We start from the raw sequence: 19,291 nt of genomic DNA, 5'->3' as shown, positions 1-19,291 counted from the left end.
TAAAATAAAGTTTACCAATTAAATAAAAAATAATGAATTATTTAGTTTTATTATTTGTGAATGTGATTGAGCTTTGGTTGGACAGTGTTTGTTATAAATCAAGTCAAACACTGTTTTTCTTTGTTTTTCTGAAACAGTCTTTAAAGGCTCAGGTATTGTAGGTGCTTCTTTACATTCCACGTCTTGACATTCCACATCCAAGTGTTTGTGCTGCATTGTTCTCATTAAATAAGAAATGCACAACATTGTGCACAGAATAAAGAGAGTTAAGTTTTTCGATATTTCACACGATCCAAAAAATATCCACCAGTTTTCACGTCGAGTTCACCAGTTTTCAGGCTGGTCATATTCGCTGTCTGAAGAACATTCTGCTGGAGAACATTCATCATCACTCGCATTTCTTGGTGGAACGTTCACGTAGGAATTCTCAGATGATGTGCTGCAACTATCTGCTTCTAAAAATAAAATAGAGGTTTTAATGTTTTATGTTTTTTTTCTTCCAAATTTCCACCGTCTGATCTGAGTTCAAAGCAGTTGAGAACAAGGAACAAAGTTGAGAACAAAGTTCAGTGCGAGTGGTACCTTGACTGAGTTTTCTAGGTATGTGATGGTCTTCGCAACCAACAGTACTTCCTGTCATACTGTGGTGATTTAGGGGCGTCTGTAGTGATGTCTCAGGAGGTGCTGGGCTTTCCTTACCTGAAAACAGAAAAACAAGAGAAGAGACCTAACTGTAGTTCAATGTCTGACTAAATAAAGCAGTTTATGGGCAGCTAACATCTGGATCCCAAATTCATAACATACCAGACTGAAGAGATGCATCTGCATCCAGCTCTATGTTTTGATAGCACTCGTCTGAAGATGTGCTGTCTGAATCATTACCATCTGTTGAAACGTCACATATATGCCACAATTCAAACGTTATTTACTATGGCGTCAATATTAATTCTAATTCGCAATGAAAAAAGATACCTTGACTGTGGGTGCCACCGTAACCAGCAGTGTTTCCTGTCATCTGAACGTCATGTGGTGTCTGGAGGGACTGCTCAGGAAGTGATGGGCTTCCCTCGTTTTCTAGAGAAAACAGATAAATCCACTAACGGTTCAATAAAAAAAGTCTTTAAAGGGATTGTTCGGCCAAAAATGATATTAAACCCATGATTTACTCACCCCCAAGCTGTCCGAGTTGCATATGTCCATCGTCTTTCAGACAAACACATTTTCGGATATTTTATAAAATGTTTTAGATCTTTTAGTTGATTAAATGTAATGTTACCGGGTCCAAAAAAAGTGCGTCCATCCTTCACAAATTAAATCCAAACGGCTCCAGGATGATAAACAAAGGTCTTCTGAGGGTAATCCGCGCGGTGTTGCTGTAGAAATATCCATATTTAAAACTTTATTAACGAAAATAAATACCTTCCGGTAGCGCCGCCATCTTAGTCGAGTCTGCATTCAGGAGAGAGTATTAGCGTAGTGTACGAACGTTTCTTAGTGACGTATGACAAATTCGGAGGGCGGGGGCACAGAGCAGCAGCAGAGTAGCCTCCGTAGGCTGCGTAAGCTCTCATCCTGAATGCGGACGCGACTAAGATGGCGGCGCTACCGGAAGGTAGTTAATTACGTTAATAAAACTTTAAATATGGATATTTCTACAACAACACCGCACGGATTACCCTCAGAAGACCTTTGTTTATCATCCTGGAGCCTTTTGGATTTAATTTGCGAAGGATGGACGCACTTTTTTTGGACTTGAAGGTCTATGAGTGGACTATGGGTGGACCACGTAACATTACATTTAATTAACTGAAAGATCTAAAACATTTTCTAAAATATCCGAAAATGTATTTGTCTGAAAAACGATGGACATATGCAGCTCGGACAGCTTGGGGGTGAGTAAATCATGGGTTTAATATCATTTTTGGCCGAACTATCCCTTTAATGTTCAATATATGTATGAAAAGTTCAGATGCAAAACCCTCTAAGGTTTTGAGGTTTTCTTGTACAGTTCTTGCTCCCAGTTTTAGTCATTCACTTTAATGGAAATTAAAAAGGTTAATAGTAAAAATGTTACTTTAGTCATTTCATTGGTATTTAACAAATTTGACTGTCTTTCGCTGCAAAATCCTCTAACTTCATGCAATATTTCCACTTCTTAAAAAAAAGTGTCCGGTCACTCTTTATTATCCTTTCTGAATAAAGGTAAAAGTCCCAAATTTTCTATTATATTCAGTAAACCACATTGTAAGTGTGCTGTTGTTCATCCAATTATTCTTCTGTGCAGAAAAGTTTGCTAAAAAATCGTTGTGGCGTTTAATGGATACAACAAACCGGTATTTCTGAATGACCTAAGGCTGGGATTACGCGTATTTGAAGCGAAAGCATTTGATGAATGTATAATACGTGCCGAGAGCATTGGGTCAATATCATTATCTCATTTTGGACAAGAGGCTTTTGGATCTGAGCTCCTTATATGTTTTTAAACCTACCAGGCTGGAGATCATCATCTGTGTCGACCGCTGTGTTTTCATAGACCTCTCCAGAAGATATACTGTGCAAATCATTTGGATTCTCTGCTATAGACAATAGAAAATGAATAAATTTAAAGTTTATTTCTCTACTAAAAGATAACACATCACCTTAAATGGATAGTTCGGCCAAACTTATATTAAACCCATAATATACTCACCCCCAAGCTGTCTGAGATGCATATGTCAATAATTTTTCAGACAAACACATTTTCAGTTATTTTCGAAAATGTTTTAGATCTTTCAGTTAATTACATGTAACGTTACGGGGTCCACGTCATTCAAGTCCAAAAAATGTGCATCAATACAATCCAAATGGCTCCACGATGATAAACAAAGGCCTTCTGTGGGTAATCGGTGCCGTTTAGTGGTAGAAATACACATATTTAAAACTTTATAAATGAAAATAACTGTCATCTTAGTCGCGTCCGCATTCGAGATGAGAGCGTACGCAGTTTACGGAGGGTTCTGTGCTGCTGCTCTGTGCCCCCGCCCTTTGAATTTGTCATACGTCACTAAGAAAAGTGCGTACACTACGCTAATACTCTCTCCTGAATACAGAGGAGTCTAAGATGGCGGTGTTAGCGGAAGCTATTTATTTACATTTTATAAAGTTTTAAATTTGGATATTTCTACAACAAAACGGTGCGGATTACCCTCAGAATGCCTTTGTTTATCATCTTGGAGCTGTTTGGATTTATTTTGTGAAGGATGGATGCACATTTTTTGGACTTGAAGGACGTGGACCCTGTAACTTTACATTTGATTAACTGAAAGATCTAAAACATTTTCTAAATTAACTAAAAAATGTGATTGTCTAAAAAATGATGAGCATATGCATGTCTGACAGCTTGGGGGTGAGTAAATCATGGGTTTAATATCATTTTTGGCCGAACTATCCCTTTAACATTCGTTTCTCAGAAGCCTTGTGAGCAGAACGTCAAAATGTTCTTATGCATTAGAAGTGAGTAAAACCATGCCGGTCCCTGGTCCCTATTGACTTTCACTGTATGAGAAATATCTGCTAAATATGTATTTTGTTTAATACAGGTCTGAAATGACATGAGCGTGAGTAAAATGACCGAATTTTCATTTGAGGCACAATTAGGTTTCATTACAAGAAAGATGAGAGCTTTATAGTTACTTGGTGGCAAGTGCTGGTTATAGTTAGACAGGGACATCAATGGGGACTTTTCAAGTGAAGCTTCGTCATCCTCTAGATAAATCAAATATTGATTAGATTAATCAGATGAAAGTACAAGATATTTGTAAATGAACCCAACATATACTTTGTGTACGTACGTGATTTTTGAATGTTGTCTACGTCAGTCGTTGTGTTTTCATAGAATTCACCAGAAGACGTACTGCTCGAATCACTCAGATATTTTGCTGTGTATGAAGCAAAGAAAAAATTCATCCATTTCCACACTAAAAAATTATTCTTACCACATGATGCCACAGAAGAACTGTTTTTGGTTGTTTGCTTCTGAACCTTCATCTGAACAACCTTTCTGTTTCACTAAAGGTTCTTTGTAGTGAAAAATTTTTCTTTAAACTTTAAGAAGAAAATTATTCTTTTGGAAAACCAAAAATGTTTTTTTCTATGACATCGCTGCCTGTGAAGATCACATTTTCAAGAGTATGGAGGCCATTTTTACAGAAGATTAGAGCTAAATTAGAGCTTAACCTTGACATAAGTTGATGGGTAACTCTGCGCCTCTAGTAGCCAAGGGTGTCAATGATATTGAATCCACATGAGATGGGATTCCATCACCTTCAAGAGAATAAAAAATGAAACAATATATAAAAAATGTGAAGATACCTCTTTATTAAAGTTAAATTAAGGGGACTGAAATGTATTGCTCCCAGGTTTAAATCTTAGCAAACACACATGATATGTGATCCTGTCTGTAAATCCCAGATTATAAAGACTCATAATCTAATTATGAGATTAGGAGCATCAAAGTTTAATTTCAATAACTGATTTCACATAAATTTCGATCCATCCCACATGGTCTTTAATTTATCTAAAAAATGTTAGGAATAATTAATGAAAATAATGCAAACATTTTCAAATAATTCAAAGGAACGGAGTCAATTATTTTTATACACACAGACATTGCTCTGGTGTATGGTTCTTTAAAGACAATTGACAGGACAGGTGTGCGTTTATCGAAATATAATGCAAACCCATGAAACATTTCTCAACCAATCAGATTAAAGCATTCAACAGCCCTGTGATAAAAATAATATTAAAGATATCAAGGTTATTTTTCAAATAATGTTTTTTTACATTATGTAAGATGATCCTATGTAGAAAACAGTAAATCACAAACATGAGTTTATCAGGGTTTTCACAGACTGGGTAACATACAGGCTACTGAAAAAAAAATGTTTAAAACTTGAATGTACGTTAAGATGCTTTAGATAAAAGTGTGTGCCAAGCTGTCCCACACATCAAGTCTTGCTTAATTTCATCCTACCTAACTTCTGGCTAGGTTCATGTTGGACACGTGTGTAATGATAGGCTTCTCCCGATGATGTACTGCTTGAGTCATCCACATTCACTGTTAGACAGACCAGCAAACAATTCACATTTCATTAGATTTGGTTCCTCATAGAAATGAATGCTAAATCATTTAATGCAAAACCTCTCATTCAAGAGGTGAGCCAACAATGGCAAACGTTATTTTTTAGTTCTGAACATTCTGTTGTTGTCTTTTCCAATTTGGTTGAAGTGATACTACAATGTCTCATCTAACTATTTCATAATTCATTTGTCATTTTTATTTTCAATTAAATTCAATAACAAGGAGTTAAATCCCATTAATTGGATTTGCATTGTATTTAATGCAAACCATGCATGGTAAAACGGATACCTCTATATAGCACCAAAACTGTTGATTTGAATCGTAACCATAGAAGAACCGTTTTTAGTGCCATATAGCACCGGTGAAGAACCGGTGAAGCACCTGTGTAGAACCATATAGGGCCCATATAGCACCACATTTGGTTCTACATAGCACTATATGGTTCTACACAGGTGCTTCACCGGTGCTACATGGCACTAAAAACGGTTCTTCTATGATTACAAGCAAAGAACCACTTTTGGTGCTATATAGCACCGTTTGTTTTTAGAGTGTATGAACATATGTTTGTTTTACTTTACTTTAAACTTACAAATTAAGTGAAATAATTTTAACTTTTTTAGAAGTTATTTCAACTAAATACGTAATATTGTAGGTTTATTTGACTTGCATAACCATTTTGATCAACCTTGCACGCAGCACCAGAGCTATTTTTAGCAGTGAGGGTTGAAAAAAACAGCATTTTTCTTTCTGTTATTAATTTCTCATTCCAACTAAAAACATATTTTTTTTTTGATAAAGCAATGGTGGATCTGTATTTTGTGATCGAGTGTTGTTGCCATGTTGTTAGTTTAGGACAGTTACCTGGTAAGTTGTGTAGATGAAGTTGTTGTGCTTGATCCCTGTTGTGATCTGAATCAGATGAACAGATGGAGTTGTGAGCAGATTGATCTAACCTAGAACCATAGTTTGAGCTCTGTCTTGGGACAAGACTTTCTGAGGAGTACAAAATTAAAACATTATTCAAATCAGACATGAAAAGTATGAGAATTAAAGAACTAAAACAAGAGTTTCATGAGGTTGACTTTAAAATGCAAAAGTAAAAAGAAATACTTAATAATTTAAGGTTTACTACGCAATGCTATCCAAAAGTCTGAGACCATTAGTTAAAATTAAATTTAAGATTTTTTACAGTGTGGCTTGGCTTCCTGTTTGATTTGCAGAATCTTAATAATACTTGATCATGATGTCAAAAAAACGTATTATTTGTTTACAACCCTAAAACTTTCTGTGCATTCTTGTGGTGAATAAGTATGGGGGCACAAACCGTATCGCTGTGCAGTAGTGGTAGGTTGTGGGTTGTACATTGCTGTGTACTGGTGGTAATCTTCTTGCGAATCGCTGTGATGTTGCTCAATCTCACATACTGTTGACACAGAGAATTAACAGAAATGGTTTTTATTTCATCATCCAGCACTAATCTGCTGTCGTAATATATCATTATCAACTTTCTCCATGTCTATATAAAATGTTCCTGTTATCTGAATGGAATGTATTTTACACACACTGAGCTGTCTAAAAATCTTAAGAGAAAACTGAAGAAAATGTACTTTATTGGCACAAAAATATTGAAGAACGTAAGAAGAATAAACATAAAGAAAGTGCTTGCCTTTTCTTCTTCTGAAATGCACACAGACCGCAGCATTTGACAGAACTAACAGAAGCAGAGCAATAGATAAAATGATACAGCCAATGACTGCCGGTGAAGCTCCAGTTACTGCAGCCGCTTCTGTGCTTGACTCTAAAAAAAAAAATAAAGAAAAATAAATGAAATGACTTCAAATGTGCCAGTGCTCAGTGAACAAATACACTGTTAGAATAAAAGGTTTAAAATGTACTTTTCTGTCACTGGGGTGTTACCCTAAGGCAGGGGTCTTCAACTACTCTTTTTCAAGGGGCAGATTTTAAAATTGTAAGTATGATGTGGGTCAAACTTTTACCCCTGTTTTTACCTTTAATATATTTTTTACTTTGACCTATATTATTATTATGTTATAACTTATGTTGGTTTTGTTACTTTTGTTATAGGTCATAATAAAAAAACATGCATTTTCCGAAAATATGCCGACTTCTTGTATCCCGTATTTTGCCTTTTAAGTATTGAAAACTCATATTTTCTTTTTTAATATTTTAAAAACAATTGCAGTTTAACATGGCGAGAACCAAATTTGGATAGTTTAACTATTAACATACTACAAAAAAAAATGCAAGGGTAAATAATCAACACATGTATTTTTGTACTAACTGTAATGCAGAGTTCTTAAACTTCTTTTATTTATAACTGTTTAACTTTCATAAATTGTTACATTTCAAATATACACAACATATAAACGGTTTCAGCAGTAACAACATAAACAAGCGGCTTTCGTGGTCAACACGTAACTTCCGGTAAAATCTGCTATGAAAAAATAGTCCTTTTAAAGTAGTTTACTTATATAACAAGCAAAATAAACAACACGTAGATTACCTAGGAAACCAAAACATTTGTTATTTTTGATGAGATATATTTTTAAGAGTTCAGTTTTAGCAACTCAGACCATTAAACAAACAGAAACCGGAAGTAAAGTTCAGACCAGACGCTTAATACGTCACCGCACGCGGATCTGATGAAACGGTCTATAGCCAGTCTTCTCATAATGACTAAAATTGCACTCCATGTTTTCTTTTTTAATATTTTAAAGATATATAGACTAAACTGCCTTTCAATTGTACACTACATCCAGACACGACGGTCGGAGTTCATGACTCTAGTGGCAGTCGTAATGAAATTTCAGTTTAATCGTAAATCTGTGTCGAGGCAAGAGTTATTGATAAAGTTAAACTAAAGAAGATTAACAATATTGACCTTGCACACAGTGTTTTGATTGGAACACACTGAAATACATCACTTACGGAAATGTAGTCACACAAGTGTACTTTTTTAAGCTCAAATTGGAACCGATAACCCACAGATGGTTGGCATCTCATGCAGCCTCTTTCTGATTCCCTTTCCGATTTTTCGGCTGTCATTTATCATGTATAGTGGAAAGGTAAATGTAATCACGCTAATTTTATATCAGACAAATATCAGGGCCGGATATAGATGATTGGAGGGCTGCATTTGGCCGCCATGTGAATATCCCTGCCCTAAGGTTCTGTTTTGTACCTTTACAGGTATACAAAACCTAATGCAATGTCGTACCTCTTTTGGGTAGATACAATTTTTTGTACCCCTAAAATTTTATTGGTACAAAATTGGACTTAATATAATGGTATAATATTGTGCCCCAAAAGGTACAACATTTCAATCTATACTCGGAAATAAAGAGATAGTTCACCCAAAATTAAAATTCTGTCATCATTTATTCACTCTCAAATTGTTACAAACCTGCATAAATTTCTTTATTTTGATAAACATGAACCGTTTTGTAAGCAAACCGTTTGTGGACCCTATTTACTTTACCATAGTAGGAAAAAAGAATACTATGGGTGAACTTTTTTTATTCATTTTTGGGTGAACTATACCTTTAACCTTTGATGGTATACCACCCCACAGAAAAGGTACAGTTTTAAACATTTTTTACACCAGTTACTACACTGTAAAAAGATTCCGTAGAATTTACAGTATTACTGGCAGCTGGATGCCAGTAACTTACTGTAGATTTAAATTTATGTTAATTACCTGCAACAGTTTGTTCAAAGTTAAATGAAAATTAAACATTAGCAAGTCTGTATCTTTACAGAATAAAACTAAAATAACAGCCTCAAGCAAAGCATTCTGGGAAACAAAATCTGAAGGAAAAACACAGAAAAAGGTTGATGAGGATTTTTGGTTCCCAGAATGCTTTGCATGAGCCTGTTATTTTATATTTTTATTCTGTAAGACAAAGACTTGTTAATGTTTAAGGTTTATTTAACTTTGAACAAACTGTTGTCAGTAAATAACATAAATTTAAATTTACAGTAAGTTACTGGCATCCATCTGCCAGTAATACTGTAATTTCTACGGAATCTTTTTACAGTGTAACCATTTATAAACACATATATTTTAAGTTTATGATTGATTTCTTTCACCTGTAGTCCATTTCGTGAACACTGTGGGGGTTGTGTTGCTGGTTGTGGATGTGAGCACTGTACTCTCTATTGTGAACAAGAAAAATACATAAATATTAAATTATTATTCAAATTAAAAATGTTGAACATTAACAGAATACAAATAACCAAACACTTGTCATTCAGAATTTCACATTTTAAAGTTGCAACCCTGTCCTGCTTGTTTTTGTCCTATTTTTAAACCAACTGAAATGGAAATGGTGCCCCACCACACAAAAAATAACATCTGACCTACATGAATTACTTTACACCTGAAACCAAATTATAGTAACATTCCACCCCAAGAGGTCACATACACTTTTAAAAATAAAGGTGCCATAGAAGAACCTTTTCACAGAACCTTTAACATCCAAAGAACCTTTCTGTTTTACAAAAGGTTCTTTGTAGTGGAAAAAGGTTCTTTACATAATAAAAATGTAAACAAGAATGTTTCCTCCATAGCATTGCTGTGAAGAACCTTTTAAGCACCTTTATTTTTAAGAGTGTACCTCATAACCAAAGGAAACTTGGTTTTTAAATAATACATTTAAATTATACAATAATGAATTTAAATGAAATTATAAATTATACTCTTAAAAATAAAGATGCTACAGTAATATCTTAAAATAAATGTTTCTTACCTTTTACATTCTAAAGATTTTTTTTCATTGAATGGATGGTACTTACCAAAATGGCATCGTGTAACACCTTTATGTTTAAGAGTGTATGGCAGTGCTTCCCAATCCTGGTCCTCGGGACCCCCTTCCAGAAAGGTTTAAACGTATCCTTATTTAAAACACCTGATTCAACTTATCAGCCTCCTTCCAAAATGGTAAACATGCAAGCTGATGAGTTAAATCAGGTGTGTTAAATAAGGAGACATCTAAAACATTCTGGGAGGGGGTGCTCGAGGACCAGGATTGGGAAACAGTGGTGTATGGAACTTATGCAATGTACAAATGCATTCAGTACCTGAACAAACAATCCCAACATCTTCCTTATGTCCACAGTAGTCTTTGGGAATGGATTTGTTGACATTGCATTCCCATAAGTTATCCTCCGTGCCATTGCATTTCATCTTGCTGATGTGGATAGGCCCAGAACCAGCCCCCCAAAAGCCATATTTTATCAGAATTCCACAGCCCAATTGGGCACAAACTACATTTCCACTTTTGTCATTAAAATCATCATCACACACGGTGCCCCACTGCCCGGTGTTCACCAACTCCACCCGTCCAACACACCGATCCTGACCTCCAGCCAATCTGACAACTTGATGTTCTGGGGAACAGATGTGTCGTCCAATCAAATCACAAAGCAATATAACAAAAGCATACACACAGAAAGATACAAAAGCAGTATTCTTTCAAAAAGTACACCTAAAGGATGTATAATATCTCACAGGCACTAAATGGTGCACATTGGCACCTTTTTAAAAGGTACCGTCCCAGTGACAGCTTTTCTACCTTGATTCTGACAGCGTAGATGACTCACCGCAGATGACTTCGGTTGCATTTGTGCAGTCGCCTTTTGCAGTTGTAGTGCAATTGTGCAGCTTTGACTCTTTCAGAATGCAATCTGCAAGGCAAACCCCACTGCGATCTGTCGCAGTCACAACGTGATTTTGCCCACAACCAAGGCTTTGGCATAGTTGGTCGGCAAGATCTTTCTGCTCTTGAGCATCCAACAGGTTGAGGGTCACATCCACTGTGGTGTCCCTGTGACGGGCCCTTAAAACGCCAGAGCAGCCACGTGATAGACTTAGCATGGAGATCTCAACTAAAACGTTTAGAAAGAGATAAAATTATCATTAATGAAACAAAACTGCATTTATTGTCATCACACAGGGAGGGGCGATAGCAATGTGAACATTTTCCAGCATTGCATCCCTATATCTTCAGACTTTCTATCACAGCCGTAGCTAGAATTTTGTTTAGATATACACCAAAGTGAATATCTAAACCGTGGGGCATTGTTTTGTGTTGCAAAACTGTGTAGCAGTACACTGCAACACAGCCACATCCCGTGAGTCACTTCCTGTGGAAATGTCATTCTGTAGTATGGAGGACACTGGGGAAAGAACTTTTTTTAGAAAGTTTATGACACGTGCGGTTTAAGCTCATGTAATTCTCCAGATCTTTTACTACGGGAAGCAGATTGCGTCTTTGTATACGGCTTGTGGAATTATGAGTCATTGTAAAGGTCTTTGGGTCAAACTTTAAAAAGGGTGAGGGGTCATTTGTATGGTGTCACATATTATAGTTAGTGGAGAAGCGGTATGGACATCCGTAGGGACTTTCTATTGAGTTTAATGTCTTGGTGCAAGTGTGCACTGCGTTTGCAGCATTTTTTGAATGCAGTAAGTCTATGATCTGGTTTATCTCTGGGGTGGTAGATTGCTGTCACAGTTTTGCACAATATTGCGGTGGTCTCTGGTGGTATTTTGGGGGGAGATATTGGGCTTTGGGTTGGTCTGGTCACAGTAGCCTTCCATCAAACACCATTTTCTTGCATACTGCTTAACATCTCGATGAACTGTCTGTCTGTAGTCGCTCTGCAGGCCAATCAGTGTTAAAAAAAATGTCATTACCGCAAGGTGTCCATGACTGGATTTGGGTTCTTTGACATGGAAATATTTATAATAAAAAAATAAAAAGCTTCAGTGCATGTTATACTATAAACATTTACAGTAAAGAAACATGGGGTATTTGGACAATAATAAGGAATGTAAATGTGTCCAAGAAAAATTTTCTCATCCTCCGCAACAATTTCCAATCATTGTTTAAGCCCTCAAGGAACTAACATTTTCAAAAAAAAATTGTTGGAAGGGACATAATTGACTGTGACACTCAAGATGGCTACCAGATAAGCAGTTCTTATTTTTTCTCTCCAGATAAAAGTTGAAATTTTGTTTGTCATAGTACCTAAACAACTTTTTAGTTCTCATTACCGAAACATGAGTTTGTAAATGCATATATTTAATGTAATATCATGTTGCGGTAATGTTCATTTTTGTAAATGATAATCTAAAAAATTTAAATAATTCTAAAGAAATTTTTTTAAATCCTCTAAAGATAATGGTTATAGTAAGTTCAGACCTTAATCTTAGATGTGCAAAAAAATTGGCTTAAAAAAATCTGATGCTGGACACCTTCTAAATCTGGATTTCGTGAGACTCCCCCAACAGTGATCTTGACTTTCAGCACATGAACATGTAAGTTTTTTTTAAAGGTAGAAACTCACTGGCTGAATTGTCTGCAGGCTTTGTTTGATTCCTACGAGAGAGATCACGCGTAAAATCCAATCCTGAAAATAAAGGAAAATTATAGAAATCAGGAATTTTGTAAGATGCTGTAAAGCAGTGAATGCATGGGTTACACTGTTAATTATAATTAGATTGAAGTCCTAATACAAGACACTGTATGTTACGATGTCTTTGTTACACATGTTACCCGTAATTAATAACAGTAAATGATGCATAACAACATGCAAACTAAACCCTAATTCTAACAGTAACCCTATATTTAATACATGTTGTTAATCATTATTACTCATTATACCACGGGCTGTTGAATGCTTTATTCTGATTGGTTAAGAAGTGTACCACGGGTGTTGATTATTTTTTCCGTGAAGCGCACCCCTGACCAGTCAAATGTCTTAAAATAATCACCAGAGCAATGTCTTAGCAGTGTCTGTGGTAACTGTGGTATAATTAACTCCTATAAATTATTTGAAAATAATAAACATCTCAGGTGTAACCCCGCTTTGCATCGCGCCGCATTACCACCTTTGGTGTGCATTATATTCAAATAATTCAATGTCCTGTCGTCAATTATTCCCAAAGATAAAATTAAACTGTAACATTTACTGTAAAAAAAATTGTTACTTAAAATTTTTTTAAGCTGAAAATTAATTTACAAACAGCTTTGCAATTCAGCACGCCACATTTTTGTAACAATCATGATTCAATATCATCGCTGATCTGGAATTTCTTTCATATAAAATGATTTGCATGTGACATCAAACAGATACTAATAGTAATACTCAACTTTTTAACACAAAGTGAATATTCTAGAATTATCATGTTGTTTCAAACATATGACTTACGTTTTGAAGATACATATTTGAGAATTTCACTTTTTTGTTTTTTCCGAATTCTGTAATTGCTTTGAACAAAAGCCTTAATGTAAATCTTCTTTTTTGTGTTGTTTATTTTTAAAGAAAGTCATATAGGTTGAAATAAATTAAGACATAGTGACAGATTGACACATAAATAATTTTTTTAAGAATGCATTAATATAATCTGATGAATAAGATCAACAAGTTGCCTACATTCACATTTACATGCAGCATGAAGTAAAAACAACTTGGTTATGCATGTCAATTCAACCTAATATTTAAAGTTTTGTCTTGTGATAAGTCGACAACTAATGAAAACAAGTTTAAAATTGTCTAACTTAATTTGTTTAGTCAAAGTAACATTAAATATATGTTGATTGAATATAATTTTTTACAGTGTACCATTTATATTTTGGCTCAAGTTGTTTGTTCTTAAAATGTCCTTAAGCTATAACATTTTTGCTTCACCGATTCATTTTAGATTTGTGTGCAGATACGCTTAGATCTGCAGCCCTTTCAACTTATCATCTTCAATAAAAAATACTCATCAGAAGCAACGAGATACTGTTGAACAAGATACATAAACAAAGCTGTCTTAGCTCAACATAAAATCATAAAAGTAGTGTTCGCTGAAACTTTAGTAATGATTACGCTGGGTTAACGGGTTAAACTTCATGGCCTTAATCTTCAAACGCAGGACTAATTTAGACAAGATGGAAACATTTGGATTAACGTACAAAACGTTAAAGCAATGTTTCATGTCAAAAAGTAAATATTTGTGTAACTTAATTTTTGGTTTTACACAGCGAGACCAAAATTGTATTGTATTGTGTATAAGCTACATAAAGTTATATATAACTAATTCATCGTTTTAAACTGTAGGACTTTTACTAAAGAGCAAGCTGTAGTAACATGGATGGACTAAAACACCTGCTGTCCGTGCAGTCCGCATACTTAAAAGTAGTTCATCTTTATCAAATGGTTACAGACAGTGAAGGTTCGCATGGTCTCGGATATTAAAATATCACCGTACGAAGTACACTAGGGAAAAAAAACTACTTTTGTAACTAACTGATATATTTTCACACTTTAAATTTAAAAATACTTCTCAAGATTTGCCACATTTAGCACATGCACATTTATTGCCTGTGTGGATAATCCCTCATTTGTAATCAATAAATATTGCACATTTCAGTTACACAGTAAATATGAATTAAATCATAAATCTTAAAATTAGTTGTAATCCTAAAGCATCTTATTTGATACATTTTCTGTGGTTTGAACAATATGAAATGATAAAAACAAAAATTGGCATTCACTTAGAATGAATGGGATGAAGTATTAATGTATTTTTGTGATAAATGTATAAACAGTACAAGCCAGATCTCGTTGATATCAATCAAAATACATTTTGTATTCACATGCAATGTGCATTTCCGTAATGTCCAATGTGTACTATGCATTTGTTACAGCATAAAATACACATTTACCTTATTATTGAAATCTGCTTTTCATAAATTTAGAGTTCTGTAAATGCCTTTTATCGTGTTAATAACAATGACATCTATAACCTTAACATCTAACATATAATAACACCCGTCTCCATACGATCTGCGAAGTTGATTTACCAAAAGCAGGCAAGCAGATTGCAAGCACATGAATGTTTAGTCGCACCGTGTGCAAACAACTCTTTAGTAAAACCGTTATAATGAGCTCAGGCATCTTTGTACTTTTAGTCTTTTATCATTTTTTTAAATGGCATTGTGCTCCATTAGTTAAACTTAGCTTTGTTTAAACCACAAAGTCTGTCTGGCACAAAGCAAAGTCTTTTGACAAGTGAACTTGATTTTCCATCTACGATAAGGATTTACTTTATCTAAGGAAGTAGTCAGTTTGAATCTATTATTAAAAAATTGTGCAATCACATTTAAGTAACCACGTATAGATTTATGCATAGAAGGTAATTTTTATAGCCTACTACAGTATTAGACAAAACATAGGTTTACGTATAAAATATATATATATATATATACTGGATGGCAGTTGAGCCCACACTGTTTGACCTATAAAAACTTAGTCTGCCTACTCAACTGTAGATCAATGACCATTTTACCTTGAGATAAAGACAAAGTCTGAAGAACAGTATACAGCAGTAAAGGTGACATCTCTCAGTCTGAAGTCAAACAGCCAGAAAGATCTCCGCTTGTGACCTTGAACCTGCAGCTTTAGTGTTTGTGCAGCTGCTCCTTGTGGTTTCCACTACGGGGCGAATTCGAGCATCATGCCTCACACATGCAACCGGCACCACAAACGCACGCCCTTCTTTTGCTATCGTCACAGGTCAAATGCAATGCTTCTTTTTGATATAAACAGGGATGTGCCGATATGTTTGAATGCATAATCAAAATCAAGCTTTGCTGTTTTCTTTTTATTTCCCCTCTGGTTTATTTTAAATATGAAGAGTAATAAAACAAAAGGCTCTAGCTATCTATAATTTATCTTGAAGTCCAAATGTTCAGATTGGACTGTTATGTATGGAGTGGCCTGACCAGTTTCAGGTCAGGTGTTCGAGTGAGGGTGGAGCTTATGTGATCAAAATGTTCTGCAAAAAGAAGTGACCAGCAATGATGTAATTAAAAAAGTGTTATGATGGGATATATTGATTGGCTCCTCCCTTTTTTGAAATAACCAATAGTGTTTGGTTTACCTTACAGTCTAGAATCGGATGAGAAGTTGCACAGTGAAAAGTGAAAGGATCTACTTTAGAAATGACTTCAATTGCTTTGCAACTTAAATGTTTTTACTTTAAGTAAACATTTTTATGTGAAATAACTAAAGTAATTCCTTGAATTGGTAACACCTAAAAAAAGTAAGCTTTTTTAACTTACATTTTTACTTAAAGTGAAAAATTTTAAGCTGGAAAAAGTCACATTTTTAGGTGTTAGCAATTTAAGTAATTTTTTTTAGGTTAATCCAACTTTTACTTTTTATAGTGTGAAGGGCAAAATTAGCACAAGTTAGAGACTGTTAGTTTTGAACGCTTATTGTGTGTCCTAGAAATGGGAATTGTTTTTTGGAGCAATTCACAAAATTACTTTCTCATTTCCATGTTGCACAAATAAATGTAAAAAGAAATGCAGAAATGTAAAACGAAACAAATATAAATATGAAAATAAATAATTGTGGGGATATTTAAATACACAAATAAATACTTATGATAAATAAAAACTTAATGAATGCAAAAAGAAATAACTAAAAGAAAAGCATAAAAATAAAGATAAAAAATAAAAACAGAAAAGAATAATTAAATGGAAAGATAATACAACAAATATTAATTTCAGGACTACATTTAATTTAAAAATTATTCGTATTTTTATTTATTTTTCTATTTTACTTTATTTATGTTCCTAATATTTCATGTATTTGTGTATGTTTTTATTTATTTCTAAGAAATGCAGGTTTGGTTCTCCAAATCCTTTTATTAAGGATTATACTTCCAGTAAAAGCATGAAGTTTGAAATCATGGGGACTTTGATATAGTAGCGACACCTAGAGTTTATAAACGTAATTTTCTTTTAATAGATCTATGAATTATTTCTCCCTTGGATTTAGTTTTGATCTACGATATTTAACTACAATACAAGTTTATAGATCCATAAGTTATGATGCACAATGAGCAATTCATTTATCAATCTTGTTTGATATTAATGGATACATAAAAGCCCTTTGCTATTAATTTACATAGCATGAACTTATGCGAACATAACCATTTTTTATTTAGGAGTATGCAATATTTAAACCAGCATTGATTAATATTGACACGTGTGAAGTATTGCTTTCTTTTCTTGCTATGTTGATTAAAGTAGGGATACTGCATACATGTGCACTGCCACAAGATGGCGCTCAATTTTTAAATATATGACAACTTCTAAAATGCCGTAAAATCAGAGAATAAACAAGTAATTTCTTATGTTCAACAGAAACACAAATACTAACCTTCAAAATGTGTGCAGGCAGAGTCTTTCAAGAAATGTCCACACCGAAAATCCAGCAGCTTTATCTCGCATGCCATGTTTCCGTGGAGAGGATGTTTTGAGGATTGTTGTCCTCTTGCAGTTTGTCAGTATGGATCCGTTGCATCATCACGCTCCCAGAAGATATAGGAATTTGGATAATGCATTCCAATTATCCTAATTAAAAGAATTAAATGGTTTGAAAAATTAAACTGTTTGCATTTTAAACCCGTTCTGTTGAGCATTTGCCTACTGCTTGGTATGTAGGGAAAACAGTGCACTACAGTCTGCTGCCAACAGGGGGCACCTAAACCTTGGTTTTAAAAAAATGATTTTTTTTTGTGAACTTCACATAAAATTAGCTCAGAACCCACTGAGTTGCTTTTATTACAGGCATGATCTGTATGCAGTAACGTTAGTCATCAAACTTTTCTAAAACCAAACGACGGTCAGTTTGGCATTTATATGTTCACATTACCCATTAGACACACTCATATCATGACTTTCAAAATCTTGATGGGTTGAATCTAATCTAGACTAGTCATTCTAGTCAACATTGTCACTGTGTGTAAAATGAGTTTGTTGTTGTAAATGGGGTTATACACGTGGATGAGTATAACCATCATATTAGCAAACCAGAAATGACTCAAGTTGTGAACAGCGGAAAGGTTTGCACACAAATTTGTCTTGTGAAGCAACATTGCACGTGATATTGTCGCTTCTGCGCTACGCACTTCATAGTTGAGGTCAGTTTAAAACCCACTACTCTAATTTAAACATATAGCAGTCAGGGTCTGCACGTGCAAATGGGCCCGGCCAATAGGGGGCCCGGCCCACCCCAGCTTTTAATAAAAAATAAAATAATTTCAATTACATTTTTATTTGTGGCCGCTATAAATATATTTTGTATGAATATCATGTGTAGTCATTTCTTATTTCTCCATAATGTCTAATTTCTCCGTCATTTCTTGTTTGCGGTTTTTTTTTTTTGCACTTTTTTTGGTGTTGTAGAAATATCCATATTTAAAACTTTATTAACAAAAATAACTACCTTCCAGTAGTGCCGCCATCTTAGACTCCTCTGTATTCAGGAGAGAGTATTAGCGTAGTGAACGCACTTTTCTTAGTGACGTATGACAAATTCGGAGGGCGAGGCACAGAGCAGCAGCAGAGTAGCCTCCGTAGGCTGCGTAAGCTCTCATCCTGAATGCGGACGCGACTAAGATGGCGGCGCTACCGGAAGGTATTTATTTACGTAAATAAAGTTTTAAATATGGATATTTCTACAACAACACCGCGCGGATTACCCTCAGAAGACCTTTGTTTTTCATCCTGGAGCCGTTTGGATTTAATTTGTGAAGGATGGACGGCCGCACTTTTTTTGGACTTGAAGGTCGTGGACCCCGTAACATTACATTTAATCAACTGAAAGATCTAAAACATTTTCTAAAATATCCGAAAATGTGTTTGTCTGAAAAACGATGGACATATGCAACTCGGACAGCTTGGGGGTGAGTAAATCATGGGTTTAATATCATTTTTGGTCGAACTATCCCTTTAAAATAACGTTTCCAAAAAAAGTTTCAGTCGTTCATCCACTCGAAACAGGGTGAACAGCACTTTTTACATTCGCTTTGCATCCGTCTACTGGCCAAAACCGCACTAAAGAAGTTTCCAACCGTCGGGTCGCGGTCCTGTAGTTAGAGTGAAAACTACAAAAACTTGCTTTAAGGCAGACCTACAATCCAATCAGAGCAAGCTTTGCTGCACAGTAGGCTAAATTATGTACAACAGTGGTAATGGACAATTCCGCTTTCAACCTGTAGAGGGAGCAAAGAGCAAAAACTCTTTACCTGTCAGATTTAAAGCAACACTATTTAGCAACACATGACCAAAAAATCTTGCCAACTGT

General features: G+C 34.9%; 1 protein-coding gene across 6 annotated transcripts; it reads right to left on the bottom strand.

Annotated features, from left to right (window-relative positions):
- Positions 1-136: 136 nt before the first annotated feature.
- On the bottom strand, positions 137-17,593 carry LOC135789010 (uncharacterized). 6 transcript variants are annotated; one of them, XM_073811549.1, is made up of 18 exons: positions 17,363-17,593; positions 12,491-12,553; positions 10,742-11,026; positions 10,220-10,528; positions 9,230-9,295; positions 6,786-6,917; positions 6,444-6,542; positions 5,981-6,112; positions 5,012-5,095; positions 4,216-4,302; positions 3,831-3,917; positions 3,673-3,744; positions 2,490-2,576; positions 973-1,074; positions 805-885; positions 583-699; positions 296-455; positions 137-252 (listed from the first exon to the last, which is right to left on the bottom strand). In XM_073811549.1, the coding sequence occupies exons 1-17, from the start codon at positions 17,436-17,438 to the stop codon at positions 325-327; spliced, it is 2,010 nt and encodes a 669-aa protein (XP_073667650.1). In that variant the 5' UTR covers positions 17,439-17,593; the 3' UTR covers positions 137-252; positions 296-324. The 6 variants fall into 6 exon arrangements, with proteins under 6 accessions (XP_073667650.1, XP_065154640.1, XP_065154643.1 ...); XM_065298568.2 differs by having other exon boundaries at positions 137-455; positions 17,363-17,592; XM_065298571.2 differs by lacking the exon at positions 17,363-17,593 and adding an exon at positions 15,480-15,637 and having other exon boundaries at positions 137-455.
- Positions 17,594-19,291: the final 1,698 nt, after the last annotated feature.

Source organism: Paramisgurnus dabryanus, chromosome 13, assembly GCF_030506205.2.
Source record: "Paramisgurnus dabryanus chromosome 13, PD_genome_1.1, whole genome shotgun sequence".
NCBI lineage: Eukaryota > Metazoa > Chordata > Actinopteri > Cypriniformes > Cobitidae > Paramisgurnus > Paramisgurnus dabryanus.
The sequence above is the reverse complement of the archived record's forward strand: the minus strand, read 5'-3'. Positions and strand labels throughout refer to the sequence as shown.